The sequence below is a fragment of the Magallana gigas genome, chromosome 7 (assembly GCF_963853765.1).
Source record: "Magallana gigas chromosome 7, xbMagGiga1.1, whole genome shotgun sequence".
In the NCBI taxonomy this organism is placed as follows: Eukaryota; Metazoa; Mollusca; class Bivalvia; order Ostreida; family Ostreidae; genus Magallana; species Magallana gigas.
The window spans coordinates 28,842,030-28,866,676 of record NC_088859.1 but is presented as its reverse complement, the minus strand read 5'-3'; the positions used below and the strand labels follow the sequence as shown (position 1 = coordinate 28,866,676).

General features: G+C 36.1%; 2 protein-coding genes across 2 annotated transcripts; both read right to left on the bottom strand.

Annotated features, from left to right (window-relative positions):
• Positions 1-1,108: 1,108 nt before the first annotated feature.
• LOC136270012 (uncharacterized) lies at positions 1,109-4,195 on the bottom strand. The gene is made up of 2 exons (XM_066066192.1): positions 1,608-4,195; positions 1,109-1,164 (listed from the first exon to the last, which is right to left on the bottom strand). Exon 1 carries the CDS (start codon positions 3,946-3,948, stop codon positions 1,849-1,851), a length of 2,100 nt encoding a protein of 699 aa, XP_065922264.1. The 5' UTR covers positions 3,949-4,195; the 3' UTR covers positions 1,109-1,164; positions 1,608-1,848.
• Positions 4,155-8,427, bottom strand: LOC136270010 (uncharacterized). The gene is made up of 2 exons (XM_066066188.1): positions 8,337-8,427; positions 4,155-7,907 (listed from the first exon to the last, which is right to left on the bottom strand). The coding sequence occupies exon 2, from the start codon at positions 7,828-7,830 to the stop codon at positions 4,210-4,212; it is 3,621 nt and encodes a 1,206-aa protein (XP_065922260.1). The 5' UTR covers positions 7,831-7,907; positions 8,337-8,427; the 3' UTR covers positions 4,155-4,209.
• Positions 8,428-24,647: the final 16,220 nt, after the last annotated feature.

The window sequence follows — 24,647 nt, the reverse complement described above, 5'->3', positions numbered from 1 at the left end:
ATTGTTAATAATCAAATCCTAACAAGAAGGTGGCGAGTTATTTATGATAAAAACTATCTTGTCAGCAATAACTACCCATTTCCTCATCATGTTTCTTATCTTCGTCTTTCAAAAATTTTCAAATTATTTAGATAAATTCTCCGATGTATTTCGCAAATTACGCATGGATTTCATTGATAATAAAATTATGAGGGTACTAGAACACCACACTGTAGGACTGACTGGACCAAAAGATACCATCGAGGAAGGTGTGAGGGGAAAGAGAAAGAGAGAATAAGATCAATTTCTTACATCTCAGATACAAATAGACTCATTCAGCTTCGTTGAGCACCATAACGCAGGTAAGGCAACTGTTATCATGAGCAACCCTGTGGCAAAGAACTCTTGCTCTTTTGAATAATTGAAAGATGTTTTAAAAACTATAAAGAATGAGACAACAAGTGATGAAAGAAAATGGACAATTGTCGGATGCGATGGACTGTGGGTTCTATGTACATGGTCCAAGATTCCTCTGACCAGTCTCTAATCCCGGTTTTTATAATATGGCGTATGCGGGTTCAGGCATCACAAGTGTTGGAGGAATATCGGATTGTGTATAACAATGAATTTAACCGACGTGTATTGAATAATTTAGGCAAATTCAGACATAATACAGATTGACAGGGAGAATAGGGATCAATGGAAAACGCTTAAGATATATAAAATAATGCGTGATTTTACTATTTATAGTGTAGCATAAATGTAGGTTTGTTAACATGTCATAGTTAACATTCTATTGTTTTATATGACACAATAAAAACATACTAGTATTCAGGTCATGCTGCATGGTGGTAAGTTTGGGAAAAACGCCTTGTTTGTATTCAATTTTCATTAGGCAAAGGGTCCACACATTTTATGATAAGATATGATAGGACATATGCAAATAACAGCTTCTTAATTTGAATAAAAACTACATAATTGTATAATTTATTTGCAGAATGAGTGATACAGATTTAGTGTTTGGGAAAACAAGTGACATTTCCTTAACAACTGAAAAACTGATAACATGCATGGAAGAAAACAGATTTTTGACAGACAGAGTTTTGAAATAAAGACATCCTAGTGGAAAGGGTATTGTTCTGGATTAAGAATGCATACTTGTCTCCATACTTTATTAGTAAAAAGCTACAAAAGACAAATGAATTGTTGTTACAATACACATACATTTACAAACATAATAACTATGACAATAATGCGACTCCATACATTTACGTATACAAATGTATTATTGACTAGAACTGCTTTCCATAGATTTAAGTTTCATCAGCAACCACGTGTTTTGCAAAACCTTCCAAAATTACAACATTAACATTTACTTATACATCGTAAATCTGCCAAGAACTTATACTGTATGATAAAATACAGACATATATTGTATGCTTATACAATGAAACAATTGCATGCTATGCAAAATATGAATCTGCGCACTATGCAGAAAGTAGGTCATGTCGGCCGATAGACATTGGAGAGAAATACTCAACTATCATGAAAATGCAAGCTTATGCATACTAGAATTTCACTCAAAACTCTGGAAAGATACATATACAATGCGATAAACATTCACTTACACTATGGCACTGCACACTTCACACAAAACGACATAATGCTCTGTAGCAAAACAGCTCGGCTCCAGCCGACATGTGAAACTCAAAATGTTCACTCAGTAAGTCGTACATAGAATGTTTCTTAAACATCACACTCCCCGCCTAATATCCCAAGGATATTACAATTATACAAAATTATAAATCATATACACAAAAATCTAAACAGTATGTGAGCAAACTCAAGCACACTAATAAACTGAACAAGTTAGTCAATCAGTAGCACCAATTCCGTTATTGGTCGAATGTAGGTTGTGTCCTTGCCGTCTTTGATCACCCGAACTTCAACTGTTCTCACTTTCTGATCGTTGCCACTTTCGAAAGTCCTCACAATCAAACCCATCGGCCACTGTCCACGGTGCAACTCCTTGTCACGTAATAGGACCACGTCGCCTTCCTTCACGTCAGGACGTTCCTCACACCATTTCCTTCTTGCTTGGAGATTCTGTAAGTATCCATCCTTCCAACGCTTCCAAAAGGTATCGGAAAGGTATTGTACATGTTTCCACTGAGCTTTGTAGATTTCCTTTATGTCGCCACAAGTCTGTGGAGGAATGTCTGCGAAACCTTTCTGGGTAAGTAGCATTGACGGACTGATGACATAAGGACTGTCAGGATCACATGACAGTGAACAAATAGGACGGGAGTTCACGATTGCACACACTTCACACATGAATGTGCACAAGACTTCATGGGACAACTGTTTCGCATTTGGGTTCAACAACATGGCGTCTAGTATCTTGCGAGAGATCCCAATCATCCTCTCCCATGATCCTCCTCTGTGTGATGCATGGGGTGGATTAAAGGTCCATGTTATCCTGTTGTTGCGAAGGTAATCTCTAATAGGTCGTTTCTCTGTATAAACGGCATCCGCTTGAATCGCGTCCAGGGCGCCTAAGAAGTTGGTCCCTCGGTCCGAACGCATCTCCTTCACTGGGCCACGTAGAGACACAAAACGTCGCAGTGCATTTATGAATGATGAAGAGCTCATCTCTTCTATGACTTCTATGTGAATGGCCCTTGAAGTCAGACATGTAAAAAGTACCGCCCATCTTTTGTTGTGAGATAATCCTCCTCTGGTCTTGCGCGCGGCTACAGTCCAAGGGCCAAACACGTCGACACCTACTGCTGAGAAAGGAGGACCAGGCGTCAGTCTGTCTGCAGGTAAGTCACTCATGCGCTGGTGTTCCAGTTTTCCTCGGAGTTTCCTGCAGGTAACGCACTTGTGTATAACTGAGTTCACAAGTGTCTTACAGCCAGTGATCCAGAACCCACCGGACCTCACTGCACCTTCTGAGATAAGTCTTCCTTGGTGATAAACTTTGCTGTGGAAATGGGACACAAGAATTCTTGCAACATGAGATTTTCCAGGGATGATTATTGGGTTCTTCTCATCAACAGGAAGGTTAGATTGGTTGAGACGTCCGCCAACACGTACCGTGCCCTGTTTGTCCATAAATGGGTTCAAAGTCACAATGCAGCTTGAAGGGGGTACAGGCTTACCGTCTTTCAAAGATCTGATCTCTTCCTTATAAAAGAAAGCTTGTACTTCCTGCAGGATGAAATGCTCAGCTTCTTGCATGACCTCAACATCGAATGCTGCTGAATCTGCAGCTCCTCTTTTCAATCGGCAAATCTTCTTCAGATTATAAACAGCACGCACCAAACTTTTCCAAGTTGAAAAGTTTTCAAATCTTGCCACAAATGGTGTGTTTATTTCAGTTTTCTTTACTTTTACTTCTGGACGTACATTATTGTCTTCTTCAGGAGAGACCAAAGGAAAGGTAAGAACTTCTTCTTTACTATGAGGAGATCTGAGTAAAAGTGGTCCTCTAAGCCAGTCACTCTCTGCTAGCTCTTCTACCGATGTCAAACATCTAGTCCCTATGTCTGCTGGATTCTGCGCAGTTGGTACAAATTTCCACTGTAAAGGCTTAGAGCGTCTGTGGATGACAGCCACTCGGTTCGAGACATAGTTATAAAATCTGCGAGTTTGGTTGTTCAGGTAACCTAGTACTACCTTACTATCTGTGTAGTACGTCGCTGCATCTGGGTCGATATCCAAGTGTTTGAACACTGTCTGAGCCAACTCTGTGCCCAAGACTGCTGCACAAAGTTCAAGACGCGGGATAGTTGTAGTCTGAAGTGGGGCTATCTTAGATTTCCCAATGACGAATCCAACGTGGACATCACCAGAGTTGCTGATTGTACGCAGGTACACCACTGCTGAGATCGCTTTCTCAGAAGCGTCCGAGAATATATGTATTTCCCTCATGTGAGTACGGCTTAAGGAAAGCTGCGTAAACATTCTTGGAATGTGCAAGTCTTGTAGAGAGCTGAGGGAGTCCTTCCATCTTGTCCACTCTTCCTCTCGGTCACTAGGTAAAGGATCATCCCAACTACTGTTGCACTCACCCACTTCTCTATACAGAATTCTGCCATGTATCACTATGGGTGCAATAAAACCCAAAGGGTCGAACAAGCTGTTGACAACAGAAAAAAGTCCTCTCTTTGTGAAGGGTTTCTCTAGAATGCGTGTGCTGTATGTGAAGCTGTCCGAGTTAATGTCTCATGACAGGCCTAGACTGTGCTGGACAGGCAAATCATCAGATCCAATGTCCAGTGACATTAAGTTCTTTTCCAAGTCCTCAGATGGAAAAGCTTCCATGACTTCCACATCGTTTGACACAATCTTATGGAGTCTGATTCTTGCATTGTTCAACGCAACCTGAGTCTTCTTTAGCAATCTAATGGCTTCTGCACTAGAGGGCAAGGAGATAAGACCATCATCCACATAAAAGTTCTTCATCACGTAATTCCTTACATCACTATCTTCGTTCTCTACTGTTTTCCGTAGACCATAAGTGGCCACTGCCGGTGAAGGTGTGTTCCCAAACACGTGAACCTTCATTCGGTACTCAATAAGTTCTTCATCCGAGTTGTTATTCTTGTACCAGAAGAACCTCAAAAAGTCTCTGTCCTCTTCACTAACAAGGAATGAGTAAAACATCTGCTGGATGTCCGCCATGATGGCTACTTTGTCCATACGGAAACGTAACAGTATACCAAGCAATTCATTCGTTAGATTAGGTCCTGACAGTAAGACACTATTGAGAGAGAGACCTTCATAACTCACTGATGAGTCGAAAACTCCACGTATTTTGTCTGGTTTTCGTGGATGATACACTCCAAAAAGAGGTAAAAACCAGCACTCTTTTCCTGGAGGAACAGGTGGTGCAATCTCTAAAGCGTCACTTTCCGTGATTGATTTCATAAACGTGATCATGTGCTCCCTCTTTATAGGGTTCCGTTTCAAATCCCTGTCTAGCATCAGCGCACGCTTTAACGCTTGACTTCTGTTGTTCCCTAACTGCGGTCTACGAAGCTTAAAAGGGAGTGGACCTTTCCATCTCCCGTCTTCATCTTTCACAAACTCATTGTCCATAATCCTGAGGAATTGGCGATCTTCGACAGAGATCCCAACTTCGTCATCATCCCTGTTCCGCTCGAAAATGTGGAACCCAACATCGTCTCGACAGGATGCGATGTCCTCCTTTAGATGGAAACTGTTAGGACAGGGTTGAAAAATCGACTGACGTTCACAGGTAACTATGTTAGTCTTGAGCACATTGATAGTCGATGGTTTATGCGACTTGTTGATACATACATCTCCAATGACGACCCAACCTAGTTTCAGCTGCAACGCAAAGGGTGAGTTCTTAGGTCCAAGTCTCTGAGACAGCACATAATGGGCCTCTAGTAGGTCACGTCCTATGAGTAGTAGAATTTCCGCTTGTTGATTCATAGGAGCTAAAGGTAGGTCTTGAAGATGTGGGTGATGTTTCACTACATCAAGGGTCGGTATTTCATGTTTCTCATTGGGAATTTCATTACATTCTGTAATGGTAGGCAGTTCCATCACAACAGAACCATCAGTCGTTGCTACCATCAGACCTGATATCCTACGACCACTCGTCTGTATGCGCCCCGCACATGAGGTAAGTGTAAAGAAATGTGTCTGTGAGTGAGGCACATTCATAAAGTCAAACAGTTCTGATCTTGCGAGTGTTGTGTTGCTCTGGTCATCAATCAGAGCATAGATGCGTAAACGTTGTGAAGGGGTTCCTTTCGGATATACGTCCACAAGTACAGCCTTTGCACACGAACGTCCAGTAAACTGTTCACCACACACCGCCGTGCACTTAGAGAGGATGTTTGCTCCCTCCCCGCCATTCTGTCTCTGGCTTTCAGGTGGATGAAGAGCTGTAGGGTGCTGTGAACTTTCACATTCCTCGCATCTTATATCTGCGCGGCAGGTCTTGAACGTATGCGTGTCTGATCCGCAACATCTGTAACACAAGTTATGTTCTCTGAGGAATAATTTCCGGTCACGAACGGATTTCTTCCTGAAAGCCCTGCACTCATTCAAGGTATGCTCAGCATCGTGGATAGGGCATCTCTTCCCTGTGGTCTTAAAGTATCTTCCTGAGTCTTTAAAATCAGTCTTCTTGACATTCACTGATTTTGCAGGTTTGAAGTTCTGCTGGTTGTATCTTGGTGTCTCTTTGACAAAAGCCTGAGTCACTTGTAAGCCAGGGTCATTCATCATGGTTGACATTTCCTTCACAAATTCACAGAATATAGTAAATGGAGGGTAAGTAACTCCATGAGTCTGTTTGTACTTCGAGGCTTTAGAAGTCCACTTATTCTGCAAACCAGATGTTAACTTCTGAACAATGGGAAGCACTCCTACTGATGAGTCAAAATAACTGAATTGTTGATGGTATTTTGGATTTTCCTTTAACGCCAGTGTTTCGCTCAAAATATCTGAAAGTTCATACAACCGTCTTGGTTCGTTCGCACTAAGTCGGTGGAAATTCGCAAGCTTGGTCTTAATTGCTGTTTCGATCAGTTCAGGTGAGCCGTATCTTTCCTCCAGTCTAGTCCATAAGGTCTCACAGCCTTGTGTAGGATTTCCTATTGATGCTGCTCGGATGCTTTTAGCGTGTTCCTTGGAGCTAGGGCCCAACCATCTGATGAGGAGATCGAGTTCTTCTGAGGGCGAAACTGATGCCTCCTGAATAACTGACTTAAAACTAGTCTTCCAGGGTACAAAGTTCTCAGGTTTATCGTCAAAATTGACCAGCTTATTGATCATGAGTTCTTTCTTAAGTAGAAAGCTTGAAATATCAAACACAGTGTTCTTGGATGATTCCAATCCCTTGGGAACAGGTGTAGATATTCTCGTAACTGGGTTGACTGACTCGCTGTTAAGTTTCTCTGTTGCTTTGTGGGATTCCTCGTTCAACATTTCTGTCAGAGGTTCCTTTAAGGTTGTCTCTACTGGCTGTAGACTAATCCCTTCGACAAAGTTTCTTGCCCGTTCAATCGGATCCTCGACTTCTACGACAGGTTCGGCCACTGATTCGGAGGAAACAGATATGTAGTCCGGTTCCATGCTCTCAAGAGCACGTAGCTTCGCTTCTGCCACAGCAGCATCTCTTTCGGCGTCAAGGACTTCCAGGTCCACTTGAATAGATGCCTGCTCTTTACGTAGTTTGGCTTCCTTCCGTGCGTACTGCAGTTTAGCCTTGGTCTCCTCCGCTTCAAGACGCTGCTGCGCCAAGGAGATGGAAGATGCAGCAGATCGATGAGACCCAGCGCTTCTCCTTGATCGAATAGACTTTCTGTCTTCATGTTCCGCAGGCTTTGGGGAATCCCGAGGCTCCGCCTTTACCTGTATAGGCTTCGGAGTCTTCACTTGGACAGGATTAGGGCTCCTCATTGTCACAGGCTTGGGACTCATCACAAAGGACGACATTTCTGAGTCTAGCCCGCGCACAAACTCACTAACTTTGTCCATGAGTAAGTCTGTCACTACGTTCTGTGATGCTTTCTCTCTCTCACTCTCCTTTGTATTAGAGCGTTCCAGAAAGGCCAACAATTCTTCCTGAACTCCGCAGTACTCTTTAGCGAGGTTGATCAGTCTATCTCGTTGGAGATGGTAAGATTCCTTAGAGTCTGTAGCCATTTCTTTCATCTCTGCTTCTAACTTCCTACGCACAGTTCTCAGTTTTGTCCAAAATTTTGAAACAGACTGTTCGAAGAGAGCTCTTCCTGTCTCTGTCAAAACGATCTTCCTTCTTGGACGACCACTTGTGTCCTCTTCTGTTGGATTCATGGTTGCCATGTGTGCTTGTAGAGCCAGTCTTTTTACTGTTCTGGATTAAGAATGCATACTTGTCTCCATACTTTATTAGTAAAAAGCTACAAAAGACAAATGAATTGTTGTTACTACAAACATAATAACTATGACAATAATGCGACTCCATACATTTCCGTATACAAATGTATTATTGACTAGAACTGCTTTCCATAGATTTAAGTTTCATCAGCAACCACGTGTTTTGCAAAACCTTCCAAAATTACAACATTAACATTTACTTATACATCGTAAATCTGCCAAGAACTTATACTGTATGATAAAATACAGACTTATATTGTATGCTTATACAATGAAACAATTGCATGCTATGCAAAATATGAATCTGCGCACTATGCAGAAAGTAGGTCATGTCGGCCGATAGACATTGGAGAGAAATACTCAACTATCATGAAAATGCAAGCTTATGCATACTAGAATTTCACTCAAAACTCTGGAAAGATACATATACAATGCGATAAACATTCACTTACACTATGGCACTGCACACTTCACACAAAACGACATAATGCTCTGTAGCAAAACAGCTCGGCTCCAGCCGACATGTGAAACTCAAAATGTTTACTCAGTAAATCGTACATAGAATGTTTCTTAAACATCACAGGTATTTAGAGTAATTAACTTGGTGAAACAGAGTGACAGTTCAGATAGTGATGATGAATATGTGCCTAATCCTTCAACACTTAAAGATTGATGGTAGGAACTGACCAGAGAATTGTCTAGATAGTAAGCAAGATGACATTCTTAATTATTTTATATATTCAAAAGACCCACTTTCGGGCAAATTTAAGAAGTGCAAAAGGCAGCTCAAGAAAGCTATATGACTTTGTGATGAACATTTTCTTTGGAGTACGAAAGTGGATCATGTTAATGATACATATAGTGTTATTGCAACAGATGTAGATGAAGTATGGGGCATTTTAAAAAAATGATGGGAAAATTTATGACCATTACAGCCTCATGTAACCATTAATAAAACTGGTCAAATTGAAAATCCACCTTGTAATTGTAAAGCAGGAAAAACTGAATTATGTATCTATGTTGGAGCATTCTTATTTGCTGTTATCAAAATAAAAAGTCCATGTACATCCGGTGATTGCAAGTGAAAAATTCAGAGACCTCCAAGTCCACAAAGATTACAAGACATTAAGTTCTTCACGTCAGATTACCCCCCCCCCCCCAACCCCCTACATTATTCAGATGTATACATGTCTGGCTATTGTAAAGATTCAGATGTTTTTCTTAAAGACATACTGGAACGACTAGGACATGCTCACCCAGGCGCTGATTAGTACCAAATGATGTGTGCACGGACTGCCGAAATAACACCTTTTCTGAAAATTTATGAAACATCTTTTATGTATATTGATAAACTCAACAGTCAGTCAGTCAAAGTTTATTGACTTCGTGAACAGCATAGAATTATATCCTTTACTGTAACTGTTTCTGAACTCAATTCAACTCGTGGCAATATGGTTTCGTTCCTGAGAACTTATATGTGTGAAAAATAATAATGTGTCAATGAAAGTATCTTGGATAATACGATATTTTTCCATTTTATCAATTTCAACTGTATTTCTTTCACAGGTATGTGTAATTTAATTAACAATCATCTAAAAGTGATGGAAGCTATAACTTGGGACAGACTATAAATGAGAAATTATCTTATGAAGCAAGGTGATATCCAAGATGGCGCCCACCCTTGTTAGTTTTCCTACGAGTTACCCACTTTTGAAGCGATGTTTGTTTGTCTTCACCAGTCCGGTGATATACAAGACAGATTGACTAGTCACGAATCAGGCATCTTCTCAGCAGCATATTAGTGAAAAATTATATTTTTTCGAAAATTAAAAAAAAAAGAAGAAATTCCTTGATTTTACTATCGCCACAAATAAACAGATACATCTATTTTTGTCCGACGTGTTAAAATATTGCAATGTTCGAGTATGGCAAGAAAATCAACTCTTATAATTAACTAAGGGGTTACGTCTCTTTCTATTTGACTGTAGATATGACGGAATGGATCTTCTGCTAGCAGTTTAAAGCATACAACGCTCGTTATTAATTTTCAATTTTAAATTATTGTAAGGTAGGATTGTTATTCTGGTCATTTTCATTATTAAGTGTGGATTTTTCCGTTTAGATTCGGGTACGTTTATTTTTTGGTGCTCATAACCGTCAACAACGCCAGCATGGATATATCGTGCCAGTACCTACCTTGACTCGAAACCTCGTCTCCGACATCGGAGTGTTCCGCAGAGTGCAAGTGAAAACAAGTCATTAGAATTTAGTCATGTTTTGATTAAATCAACATCGAAGATTTTTTGATAAAATTAAGTGAATATTCCAAACATATTCCGTTAACTGGCTGCGTTAATAACAGTGTATAAGAGACGATTTAATTAAACAAGATTGAAGTCAACGGGACTTTTCAATGCTACGTGCAGCCATTGCATCACCATGTCCTTTCAAATCAAATGCCTGCGTTCAAGCGCGGGAATTAATACTCTACACATTAATATGATACAATGCTTAATATGTTGAACCATATTTTTTTCTCATTTTTGTATATATTTTGTCTGACTGTTATTTAATTGATGCCCACTCCTCCTAGGCACCTGATCCTATCTCTATCTTTTGGAGGTCCGTGTTACTCTGCTTTGAGTTTGTATTTAGTTTTATGGATTTTTAAGATGGTTGACGGTTTGTTATTGATATTTTCTAATTCTCTTAACTTATTCATTAAAATTGATTTAATAAATTCCAATTGCATGGTTGGATATTTAAAGTAGCGGGCAGGGATAAAAAAATCTATCCTCTCTCCCAAGTGTTTGCAAATGTTCAGATTATCTGTTTTGAAACGCCCCCTCTACTGCTTCAAGTGTCAATACACAACCCAAAATAGAAAGTCTACGAGGATTTTGCATTGCACCAGCCATGAAATAGCCCGGATAATAACTTTGAAAAACGGTGCGAGTGAGTGATGGTAATTGCCTATATGTATAAAACATCTTCCAAGGTGTATATAGAAATTTACAAAACTAATCACTTAACACAGATTTACAAAACTAATCACTGAACACAACAATTTTCAGAAAAATTTACTAGATAACCGATGACTTACAAATAATGAAATATTCATGTGATTACTTATTCCAAATGTTTGTGTTCTTGTCAAAATGACAATGACATGTTTATGAGTAAAATATTCAGTGAAGTTTAAAGATTTTAAACTTTCTTGGTTCTATATTCTAATTTGTACGAAAGACGAATAGGGCCACATAAAAAAATATTTTTATCTCGTAATTACGAGAAAAGATCTCGTTATTACGAGTTAATTTTCTCGTAATTACGAGAAGAGATCTCGTTATTACGAGTTAATTATCTCGTTATAACGAGAAAAGATCTCGTTATTACGAGTTAATTTTCTCGTAATTACGAGAAAAGATCTCGTTATTACGACTTAGTTATCTCGTTATAACGAGAAAAGATCTCGTTATTACGAGTTAATTTTCTCGTAATTACGAGAAAAGATCTCGTTATTACGACTTAGTTATCTCGTTATAACGAGAAAAGATCTCGTTATTACGAGTTAATTATCTCGTAATTACGAGAAAAGATCTCGTTTTAACGAGTTAATTTTCTCGTAATTACGAGAAAAGATCTCGTTATTACGAGAAAAGATCTTTTCAAAATGGTGCGTTTCATTATTCTATTCTCTTTATGTCAAGTGTATGAACTACTGCAATGTCTTTTATTATACACATACTTAGCATTAGTAGCATAAACAGAATTTGATATAAAATCGGACCAATCAGTTTTAACGAAATTTCAGAAGAAGGAGCAAAGCAGGTTGATTGATGAATTGATTGAACTATATATTGATTAGAAGGATACATGTAATTTGTTTTCAGACTCCAAAATGTTGATATACAAAATCAATTATTTTCAATATACATAAAGGTTGTGTATGAACACAATTCAGGTAAATCCTGTATATCAATGATTGAAACTACATAGTCATTAAAGTCAACTGTAACAATAGAATTGTGTTTTTACGACAAGGGCTACCTGGTATTTAATTCGGAGTGGAATTATAATATATATAAGATGAAATGAGAATTACATGAAGTTCTTTCCACTTATTCATATTAGTTAAATGTCAAATCCGATCATTTCATTTAAAAATTAATGAATAATGTCCGGTGTTATTTAAACATTAATCAGAATTGAATTAACGTTTATTGAAAGAGTGAACCAGTCGATTTGGAGGTGTTTTCAGAAATGCACCATTTATATAAATCTTTTTTCGTAATAACGAGATCTTTCTCGTTATAACGAGATAATTTACTCGTAATAACGAGATCTTTTCTCGTAATAACGAGATCTTTTCTCGTTATTACGAGATCTTTTCTCGTAATTACGAGATAATTAACTCGTAATAACGAGATCTTTTCTCGTTATAACGAGATAATTAACTCGTAATAACGAGATCTTTTCTCGTAATTACGAGATAATTAACTCGTAATAACGAGATCTTTTCTCGTTATAACAAGATAATTAACTCGTAATAACGAGATCATTTCTCTTACGTCTTTCGTAAATTTGTCATTTCATTTATATGAACTTGTGTGTAAATAACGATTATTTAATTTTTCTTTAACCTTTTTTTGGAAATGGCTCTTCAAGCAGAGTAGGAAGGGTCATGAAGATACAGGATTTAGTCCATTAAAAGTGTATAAACATTGGATATAATATACCTACCTGACGTTAGAGATGACTTGGAACATGTGCAGTGACTACACCACAGTCCCACTCAACCCAAACACTTCGACAGTTTTCTGGAGCATCGTAGTCATCAAACAATTATATATGACAAATTCATCAGATTACTCAAGAAAGACCAAAATTTGTTAGAGTTTTTTTCTCTATTGTACCTGATCTGTAGAATCTAAATAAAAATATTCGGCTGGCCAAAGTAATTTACTTTTATTGTAGTTTTTGTATTAATGTATCATTTGTAGATAAATGAGTACTATCCAATGAATCTGCTTATTAAATATCTAAGTTTTATTTTACAGAGTCATGTTACTCTTCTATTTTGCATCATGACTAAGTGATTCTTGTAGCTGTGGTTACCTTGAATTCATGTTACTTCTCAAATTTCTAGGTGATCATGGCTCTCTTTTCTACCAAATCTGACAGTTGCCAGAGTGAAACCGTCCTTCAACTGTATGTCATGGATAGTCCTCTTCTCCAAGTCTGCGCTTCGAAATATTCTTACCGGAACCATGGTTCTCCTTTTCAGGTTTTCTGTCACCATTTTAATACCTCCGCTCCGAAGGAGAGGGAGTAAACTGTTTTACCCTTGTGTGTCTGTCTGTCCGTCCGTAACAAAAATATCTGTCGCATTTATCTCAGCAACTATTTATCGCAGATTCTTGAAATTTTTACACAATGTTTGTATAGGCATGCCATATCGTGGGATATATTTTTGTACCAATCAGACGTCAACTTCCTGTTAAATGACGACTTTGTTTATTTTTAGCAAAAATTTTCAAACAAAATTTTGTCAAAGAATTTTCAGCAACTGTTTATCGCAGATGCTTGAAATTTTTACACAGTATTTGTATAGGCATGCCATATCGTGGGATATTTTTTTTAACCAATCAAACGTCAACCTCCTGTTCAATGTCGACTTTGCATTTTTGCATATTCACATCAGAGCGGGGGTATCACTAGTGAGCATTGGCTCACAGATATCTTGTTACTACATGTAGGTCTTTATTCATTTTTTTCCTCAGTTTTCCCACGGATATTTCTATAGATGTAAAATGATATTTTTAGCAAATTACACGAATTTATTTGTACCATGTACAAAAGCAGTTGCGTTGCATGTGTTTATACAAATACAAACGATTTTGTAAAATTTGGCCACCCTTAGTTTGTCCAGAAACATTTTCAATATCTTAGAAGCTTACAAGTTTAACCACAGAACAAGTTTTAATCAACATTTCAGACTTGAAGCAAAAGATTTAATGTTCGAGACCTTAATTTTATTTACAGTTTCCCTATTTTTAATCCAAGTAGGATGTGCATTGCTATCTTAAGATATAATTGTAGCCAAAAAATATTTGTATTATTACATATTAAAATTCTAAAGTAAAAAAAAAGATGTCACTTGAAACGAAAAAGGTCTGTTTGAAAAAATGTTCCTTCAAGTTTTACCAATTCAGTGTTACACAAGAGGAAGTAATGATGAGTATAATGTTTTATTTTTATTGAATTGAGGTAACGCTAACCGAGTTTGTAAACCTTTATAGTACGGACATTCTACTCGGTTTTATAGGCCTTGATGAAAGAGAGAGATGCAACAACAGAATTCTAAACACAGATTCCACCGCTATCAATGTACTTTAAAGGACAACGTTCACAGATCACTTAATAAGATCAAGTAGCTTCAAGCAAGGTTTCTACAACAGTAAAGATCATATTTCTTCTCTAACATCACCAATTGACCTGCGTTGAAATTTTTATTTACGAGTCTCGGAGTTACAGTGTTTGATTTTTCCATTTCACATGATTACTTTTTGATTTCTCAGTTTACAACCCCAGTATTTATTGTTTGCTCTAAATGTACTTAAACAAATGGTCTGGTATAATCGAAAGAGTATTTTAAAACGTTTATCGATTGTGAAGAAGTAATTCACTACCCCGGTTGTTCAAAAATCAGGAAGTTAATTTCATTTTGTAATAAAAAAAAAATCCTTTTTAAACATGTAATACAAAGAAGAGATCTTGAAGCTTTAACTTGACAATGTTGTTAATATGCCGTTCCTCAATAACGTGATATTATTTATTCAAATGTGTAAAAAAAAATAATCCTAAAACGTGTTGTATAAAGGGGGATGCCTTACACTGTCAATGTCTCACTCCTCAAAAACGTGACATTATGCAACATTGCATTTTTTTTCAAATCCCGTGTGATTTTCGTTTCAGTAATTATGATTACATCGCGATTCTTCAAATCCTTTGTGATATAATTTTAGTGACGAGTATCTCCTTAGATTAGCTTAAAACAAAAATCATATACTTAATTATACAAAGAGAAGATGCATTATATCGATCGCTCCAGTGTACAAGTCAATAAGGAATCCTTTGTTTATTTGTATGAATTTTATGAAGAAAAAAAAAGTTTCTGCAAGTTAATAAAATGAACGTCCAAGTACAATAATCTTTGATAAGGAGATAAATGGTTTGTACCACTAGGTTTGATAACCAAGAACAAAATTTGATACAGCTGGTTAACCCAAAAAGTCATACTTAACTTGCTTGAGATAAAGTGTTTTTTATTTGTTTATTGATTGATGATTATATATTGTCCATTAAGTTTGTGTACGCGGTCTAAATACCATTTAAGAAGTTTCTCAGTATTTGGTATCTTGCGACTCTTTGAACATTCAAAGACTGACATTGGTGTTTTACTTCGTTACTCTCGACAAAAAATGTTTACATGCAACTTATTCATTTCATTAGTTATTGACCAAAACACATAAATGCAAACTAAAGAAAAACTATCAAAGAACCAAAAGGTTGCTTTAAAACATTGTAGTATATTAATCTAAGTTGAAGTTCATTATAATTGCAAAACATAGCTTATTTTGGTATATCTTTTAAACGTAAGTGTTTCCCTAAGTAAAGATAGCCAAATTTGTTGTTGTTATTGGTAGTTGAACTATGTTCAACTTCCCTAGGCTGTCACGCAAACTCAACGCAAAAATAATTTGTGTGGGGCAAACTTCTCAATATAATGTCAATTTTGTATTCCGCGTTCAAATAATCCGTGTTAATCGATGTTGATAAAATCCACGAAAAGATGGATATGATGTTAATTATATCAATCTCAAATTTTCTATTCAAATTCTTATTTAATTCTAGATAGATATCTGGAGTATAATGAGTTTGTTTTGTAACGAAACGTGCTTTTAAAAGTAGTGCTCTTGACGAGACTGACACCGTGGCGTGAAACCGCTTTGCAATTGAGTAAAATGAAAAATAGTTCATTGTTTGTTTTATACCTTTTAATTAATGGATACTTTAAGTATATACGAACAATTTGTATACGAATACCTCACAATTTTTCGTGTGTTAATTCATTAGTTTTACTCTTCGTACACTTAATTATTCATACACGATAGCGTCATCAAGTTTCATTTACATCCGAAGAAAACTGCTTATAGGAGACGAAAAGAAAATCAGGATTTTTCCGAATCCCAAGTATCTCAATTTAAAGGAAGTTCTGGATTGGACTTAGGAGATATAGATGTCATTTTGAAAAATGGAGATAAGTTGTATCAGCACGTTAGTCAGTATGCTACACATGTTTATTTAAATCCATGTGATCTGCCAAATTATTTTTGTTTTAAAAACACTGTTACGATGCTTTGTCTCGACCACATTCTCAGGCAATATTAGTGAATCATTTGTGGAAAATGGTCCTTTCATTCAAGTGTTAGAATGACAATATGTTTATTTAAAGTGAATCAACCTGTTATTTAAAGTACATGCCATGTGCGTAGAAATATTTTGTGCATACAGAATGTGCCACGACAAAGCATACAATGGTTTTAAGTTGTATCTTATTTCCAAGACGATTAAGATAAATTAAAATGTGTGTCCGTTGCATAACGCAATTGAATTTAAGATACAGCATGTTTTGAGACTAGTGCCAATTAAATAGTTTTGCCTAAACCTATGTTTAATAACATGACTGTCTCATTTTATGAGAATTTAGTCATGTTTCCATAGACTAGAGTTTGTCCAACCTTCTGTTAAACTATTCATTGCATTTACGTCTAGTCGGGATGAGGGCGTACTTAAAAAGAGGTGAATTAAAAAAGAAATGGCAACTGGTAAGACAGTCTCCCCCTCAATTAGATATAAAAGAATGGAAGAAAATGGTCTTGTCTGTCGATTATCATATTTTATAATTTTGGGAATCGGGGCAGATTAATTTTCTCCCCATAGAAATATAATCTTATCAACAATGAAATTAATATTAATGGTACTTAATAAGATCAATTGCTTTTTCCTATTTTGTGTAAAAATTGTGTTTTATAATTTTGACGAAAACTCGAGGAGTAAAGAAAGAATTATTGTACCGATGTATCATTTTTGCCCAAGGAAAAATGGTGCATTACATCGGTACAATACTTCTTTCCTAAGAATTTTTTTCATTTTTCTAAAATATTTCTTTAAGAAAAAAAAAGATTTAAACCGACAAAATATAAAGAATTCTTTTTACCGTAGCCAAGACCTTTTTTAAAGTTTCCATTTTGAAATGATGATACGGAGCAAATTTGTTCCGTCGCTTTAATTTAATCACTTGTATGTATTCTCTTTTTTTCCCTACAACAAAGAGCTAGGACTGTAAGAGCCTAAATCGGCCCCAATATCCCAAAATTTTATAGTGATACATAGAAGCGACCTCTAAGAACCAGTGTGCGCGGGAAAAAGAACGAGCTAAACCTACAGTTAATCAAACCAAATTTTTTGTCTACGTCCCATAATGCTCTCTAATGTTTTCACCCGTGGTGCTATGCCAAAAATGGCCGACTTTTAACTCGTAATTTACAGTGACTTAAAGTTTGAAGACACGTTTTGAGTACCGTATATGCTTTGGCGAGACTCAAAAAATTTGTTACATGCTTCCATACCTCCGTATTGAGTCGAGAAACGTAAACAAAGACGAACAAAGTCATGGATGACGTCACAGTGTACTCGCACTATATTTCCCGCGATAAATGTAGAGGTGGATCAAACATCTGTAATGCGTGTACTAGCTATTTCAGTATAGACTGCGATACCTGCCTCATTGACGTATGATCTGTTTTTATTTTTTTTTAATATAGAGATTTTATGTATATATATTAGCAAGAGCCATACTGTACTGTCATATCGATCCATTTCTAAGCTAATTGTGCATGCATGAGTAGGGAGGAAATAAACAATAGGACATTTTTAAATAATTAAAAAGGAAGAAAATGAAAAAATAAACAGTTAAAAAAATTATGAAGATATTGCATATATAGTCAGACCATTAAATTTAAAAGTGGGAAAGTACACACAAACAGGTACCTCTCTCTCTCTCTCTCTCTCTCTCTCTCTCTCTCTCTCTCTCTCTCTCTCCGGGAAGGGGGTTGCGCTGTATGTATCATAACCATTAAAATTAGTACCTTTGGCATACTTATTGTAGAGCAATACGCTCTCAAAAATTCTTTGACGTTCGTTGACACCTAAATAAAACTATATGTTGACAATGATGCAAGGTATGTGTAATTCTTGTAGCGCTCGCCAGAACGGTAGCACCGTAAAACATATCATATGGGTATTTCACCAAAGCAGCCACCACTTAGATAATGGCATGTTTATGACGTCATATTCATGACGCAAACATGACGTAGTTTGACAAAATCATTTCTTCCTTCATTTGCAAATTCATGCACTCAAATCTACCATCTTGTTTTTTAAAGAGATCATTGGAAGATATCTAAATGCATCAACTTTTGCTATTTTTGCTATATATATGTTAATCCCAAAACTTTGGGAGTATATAAAGAATGATTTAACGAATGATTTAACGAATTCCCAAACTTAGTGGCATGGCATTACAAATATTGTGAATTCACAATCTTAAACATTAAACCCCTTATACGATAATAACATTCTTTATCTCGCAAAACCGTGCGTTCCAGCAATCCTCCTACCTGATATATAATTATCCGGTCCAGGTTAAAAAAAAGGAGGATTATCAAGAGAATAAATCCAGGCGCAATAAATGTTTCAATTACGTAAAAAAAAAAGAATTATCCAATATGAAATATGTTTAAAAAGTTATCAAATAAATCAATTTCTTTGAATAATTATGATTCTATTTCTATATTAAAAAAAAAAAACAATGCGTAAGCGTAAATTTCTAAATAAGATGGAAATACTGTTCCTGTAGCCTTAATGATAGAAAGTCTCAAAATCTTCATGACTTTTGGAGTAAAAATTAAATTACTGATGCCAAAGTGGTCGACAGAAAAATTGTTTATCATTGTTTTGTCTGAGGTTCTACCTAACCTTAAATTAGCAATATCTTGGAACCATATCAAAACGGACTTATTAGCTGAAAAAGAGCAGGGCTAAGTTAGACGATGTCAATTTTTCACTTTCGCCAGTTGAAACAGCTATAACAAGTAGAACACAAACTGAATTTGATGCGATGTTTACAGATTTTTTTTTAATTATGGAGTTTGCCTGTTTGCAACTTTATCAGCAAATGAAAGAAGATCTGAAAACTAGAACCTGAAATTGGTGCTTGGAGAATACGAAATGCAGCTTTGGTGATTTGCTGACATATAATCACTGGAAAGTTGTCCATCGGCGTTGAAGATTGCGACAAAAAGGTAAAAACGGCTCCCAATTCATCTATCAAGAGCAAGATCGAAATTTCGAACATTCAAACTCTTCCCGTTTCCAGTACACCAAGCTCAGCTCTCAAACGTCCTCGGTTGCGAACAGTGTCGGAAACATGTCTTCAAAAGTTAACGGTTTTACCCTTTAATCAATCTCTACACCAAAAATAACGCTGGAAACATTGAAACGGAAACGGATGATGTATCACTAACCGAACCAATAAATGAAGACAATAACGAGGTCATTCATGAGCGCGGTGAAAATGTTGGGTGTTTGTCATCGCATTTCTAACTAACATCTGTCCTCCTAAAAAATTAAGAAATACCAACTAACACTAACCACCTTGGACACGCCAAAGATGATAGAACATTTGTATCAATGTTTTGAAAGAGGAAATTTGACGCCATTTCCTAAAAGAGGAGCAATAAACCCTCCTAGGCGTTCGAGCCTTAACAAAGAAATAAAGATTACAAATATTAATCAAAGTACTGAAGAAGTACTGAAAGCCGGGCTCTTTTGATGTTTCATTAAGGTACTTCACTACACCGAGTCTTATACTTTTTAAGACACTACGTCACAAGATGGCGATTTAAATGTTTTGTTAAACTGTTTGTATCAATCGATTCACATGTATATTGTCATAGCTCAGTGGTTAAAGTATCAGGCTTGTGAACCGCATGTCATGAGTTCGAATCCACCTGGGGCTTTTGTTTATGTTTACCGAATGGAATTTTTGAAAACATCATTTTTTATCTAAAATTGCACATTTTTCGCCTATTTGACATATATACTTCTTATCCATCATGCTTTCTATCATAATCAATTAATTTCCTGCTGATTTGAGAAACAATTTTTGGATAAAACGGAGTCATTATTGTGGTCAAAGTCCCATAACTCCAACAAAAAGTATCGACCAATGCTGATTTTCGAACTTGACCAAAGTATTAGTGGTATAAACATTTGGTATAAATTTAATGAAAATCCGTCAAAATTTGTAGGCATAAGAGCGCTTACAAGGTCAATTTTTGGATAAAACGGAGTCATTATTGTGGTCAAAGTCCCATAACTCCAACAAAAAGTATCGACCAATACTGATTTTCGACCAAGGTAATAGTGGTATAAACATTTGGTATAAATTTAATGAAAATCCGTCAAAATTTGTAGGCATGAGAGCGCTTACAAAAAAGTGTGATGGACGGACCCACGGACGGACGCCCGGCATTTCTATGTCCCCGCTCCGCGTTGCGGCGGGGGACAATAAACGCGGTAAATATGAATTTTTCATTCTTTTCATACAGCCTTCGGCATATCAGAGTATCAATAGCATATTTCTTGACCAATTACATGTGGGGTCGCTATTCAAAGAATTTAAAACCCATGTGACCTCACTAGTATAAATAACCACCGCCATGCTTAAATCGCTCATATTTTTCTTGGCGCACGTTGTGCGGGCTATAAGGTATTATCGGAGAATTTTTTGATTATTGTTTCTCAGACGTGGTCTGGGTGTTTCACATGGTACACGTGAGACGAGGTTGTTGTTGAAACTTACATGCATGTCCTCGACAGAAAATTCTGACGTTTTATCAATTATGGCAGACTCGGGTGATGAGTCTTTTGAGGGTTTTGATAGTGAGGACATTAGAGAGGCAGAAAAAAGACTCGCCTATAAAATAAACGAAATAAGGTCAACTGCAGGTTCTGCAGTATACAATGATAATTAACAAGGGCCTTCAACTTCGACGGCGAAGCCGTCTTAAGCATGTAACAAAGGTGGCAAACGTAAAAGTTCGAGCAAAAATGCCACGAAAGCAAAGAAAAGTAAAAAGGCTGACGTTTCTGGTAATGATATTACCAATGCCATATTGAATATGGACACTGAAAATATTGACAAATTCAAAGAAATGATGGGAATTAATGACATAATTGGGTGCATTTATAATATGCAGAAAGAAAGATTAGATCAGTTAGAACAAGAGAGTGTTGACCTTGATGTCAATAATAATGAGCATGAAGGCTCAAGTATAAATGATGAAAATGATTTTGACTTTTTCATGAATGATAAAGAATCAGTTGAACAAGAAAAGGAAGTATATAATGACTGGGATATTCCAAAATGGTTTTCGTCAGATAAAAAAGGAAAGAATGTTGATGATAAATTAGCAAACATAGTGAACACTCTCTGTACTAAAGAAGGTGAAACAGAGAATATAATTGAAAGTCATCCCCAACCAGCTAATTGTACATATTTGTTAGCTCCACGGGTAAATCCAGATATCTGGAATATTATGCCAAAATCTGCTCAAAGTAAAGACTCTGGTTTTCAAGCCGTTCAAACAACTATAGCAACAGAGATTGTTCCTTTGCTTAAAATAGCTGAAATGTCAAAGTCAAATGAGAACTTGAAGGAAATTAGAAATTTGATAAAACATGCAGTTATTGTACTCTGTAACTCTGTGTTTCAATTGTCCCAAAAAAGGAGATTTCTTTTGGAGAAAAGTTTTGCCAAATAAGTTTTCTGACATGTGCAATGCCACTCGGCCAGTAACAGATTTTTTGTTTGGCCCTGATATACAAAAGAAAATAAAGGAGTTATCAGATTTTGATAAATACAAGAGGGACAAATTTAATAGAGGTTCATATAGCAATGCAGGCTACAGGGGGAGAAGGAATTTCTCCTACAATTATTACTATGGCAGAGGATCTAATGGACCTTTTTTAGGGGGAAGAACTCGAGAAGCGAGATCAGACAAGAGAGGAAGGCGAGAGAAATACTAAATGAGACAAACACGGTAAGTGTTGGTCAAATTTAATATCATGTATCTCAATGGAAAAAGATAGTTAACGATCCATGGGTTCTGAAGACAATCCAAGGTTGTGAAATTTTGTTTGATCAAAGACCTTACCAATTAAAAAAGCCATCTCAGATTTCTTTAAATGATCAAGAAATTATGGTTGTTAATGATGAAATTAACGAACTGTTAAGAAAAGGTGCAATAAGAGAAATATATGAAAGTGATGATTTATTTATTTCTAATATATTTGTAGTTCCTTAGAAAAATGGAAAGCTTAGACCTATAATAAATTTGAGAAGTCTTAATGAATTTGTTTCATATGAGAAATTTAAGCAAGAAAATTTGAATCAAATTTTGAGCATTTTACAAAAGGGAGATTTTTTTCTGTCGTGTTGATTTAAAAGATGCTTACTTTAGTGTTCCAATTGCAAAAGAATTTCAAAGATTTTTGAGTTTTCAATGGAATGGAAGGATTTATTGTTTTACGGTTTTACCATTTGGATTGTTTTCAGCACCCAGAGTTTTTACAAAGATTTTGAAACCTGTTTATGCTTATTTGAGATCTACTGGCATCAGATGTTCTTATTATCTGGATGATTCTTTAATTATGAACCAAAGTCTGGTCTTATGTATAAAGAATACTCAACTGATTATAGATACTTTACATTCATTAGGTTTTCATGTTAACTTTGAGAAAACAGTGACAGCACCAACTCCAATAATATACTTTTTTGTGTTGATAATTGAATCAAAGAAATTTAAGGTATTTTTACCAAGAGACAAAATAGATGAAATAAAAAATGCTGCTGAAAGTATATTGCAGGAAGACTGTATTAGTAAAAGAGAGGTGGCAGCATTCATTGGACTCATTGTACATGCATTCAATGCAATTTCAATTGGACCCCTTTATTACAGAGCTTTAGAAAGGGACAAAGTTAGGGCACTGAATGAGAATGATGATAAATATGATGGAATTATAAAATCAGATCAAAGAAAAAAAGAAATTGTTTGGTGGATAGAGAATATCGAAATAAAAAAATGGTAAACCTATTCGTTTACTGCCTATAGATGGATAGAATCTGATGCCTCTTGTAATGGAATGGGTGCAGTTTTTAAAACAGGTCATTTAAGCAGAAATTGGTCAGAACATGAGAAAAAGTTCCATATCAATTACTTGAAATTATTGGCCATATTTTTTGCATTACAATACTTTATAGATGAGGAAACCAATGTTCATGTAGGCACAAAGTGTGACAATAAAACAGCCATCTCTTATGTAAATAATATGGGTGGAATGGTATCAAAAGATATGGATTCTTTAGCAAAATATATTTGGAAATGGTGTTGTACATGGAATTTATGGATAACATGTCAGTATCTTCCTGGGAAATTAAATGAAGTGGCAGATTATTATTCTAGGGAAACTTCTACATCCTGTGAATGGAGTTTAAAATCAGAAATTCAGTTTTTTTGTCCAGATGTTGATCTTTTTGCATCGGATGAAAACTATAAAATTCACAAATATGTGTCTTGGTGTTTTAGTCCCAATGCATGGAAAATTGATGCATTTACTTTTCTTTGGACAGGATTGATGCCCTATATTTTTCCTCCTTTTCATTTATTAGGAAGAATTTTTAATAAAATTAGGGAAGATTGGGTAGAAAAAGCAATTGTTTTTCCTGTCTGGCGATCCCAAACTTGGTTTCCACTTTTACTATTCCAGTTAGACTGCCAAGACATGCAGATCTGATGACAGAAGGAAAAAGAAACTACCCTATGAACAAGAAAATTACTCTAGCCGCCGCAGTTTTCTCTGGGAAACTTTGCAGGATAAAGGATTTCCAAAAAACGTTAAGCTTGTCATACTGTCTTCATGGAGAGGATCAACACAAAAACAGTATGACCTTGCATGGCGGAAATTTATTTTTTGGTATTATAAACGAAACAAAAGTGTATATGAAACATCTGAAAAGGATTTGATGTCTTACTTGTTTTTGTTATTCAAAGATGGAAAGTCTTACTCGTGTATTAATACTCACAAAGTAGCTGTTACTCAAACTCTATCATTATTAGACCAAAGTTGGAATAAAAATTCACCCTTACTTACTAAATTTATGAAAGGCTTGTTTAATTTAAGACCAACCTGCCAAGATATAAATTTACATAGGATGTGAGTAAAGTTCTTAAATATTTAAAATCTCTTTTTTCCTTTGGATTCATTAGACATGAAACATCTATCCTGGAAGTTATGTACACTTTTAGCATTATCAACAGCAGATAGAGCACAAACTCTTGTAAACTTGAATATTAAGAACATGACTTTTAGTTCAGATAGAGTTGTTTTTTATTTTTCATCATTACTTAAGACATCTAGACCAGGAAAGTCTTTTTCTATTGCTCTTGAAAGATTCAAGGATGACACAATTTGTGTTGTGTACTTTACAGGAATATATCAAACGTACAAGTAAAAATCGCAAGTGTGATCAACTTCTCGTCTCGTTTAAGAACTTTAATAAAATTTCCACAAGT

Bases quoted from the DNA above. Each gene is read 5' to 3' on its own strand.
- LOC136270012 (XM_066066192.1), bottom strand. From the start codon at position 3,948: ATGTTTACGCAGCTTTCCTTAAGCCGTACTCACATGAGGGAAATACAT.
- LOC136270010 (XM_066066188.1), bottom strand. From the start codon at position 7,830: ATGGCAACCATGAATCCAACAGAAGAGGACACAAGTGGTCGTCCAAGA.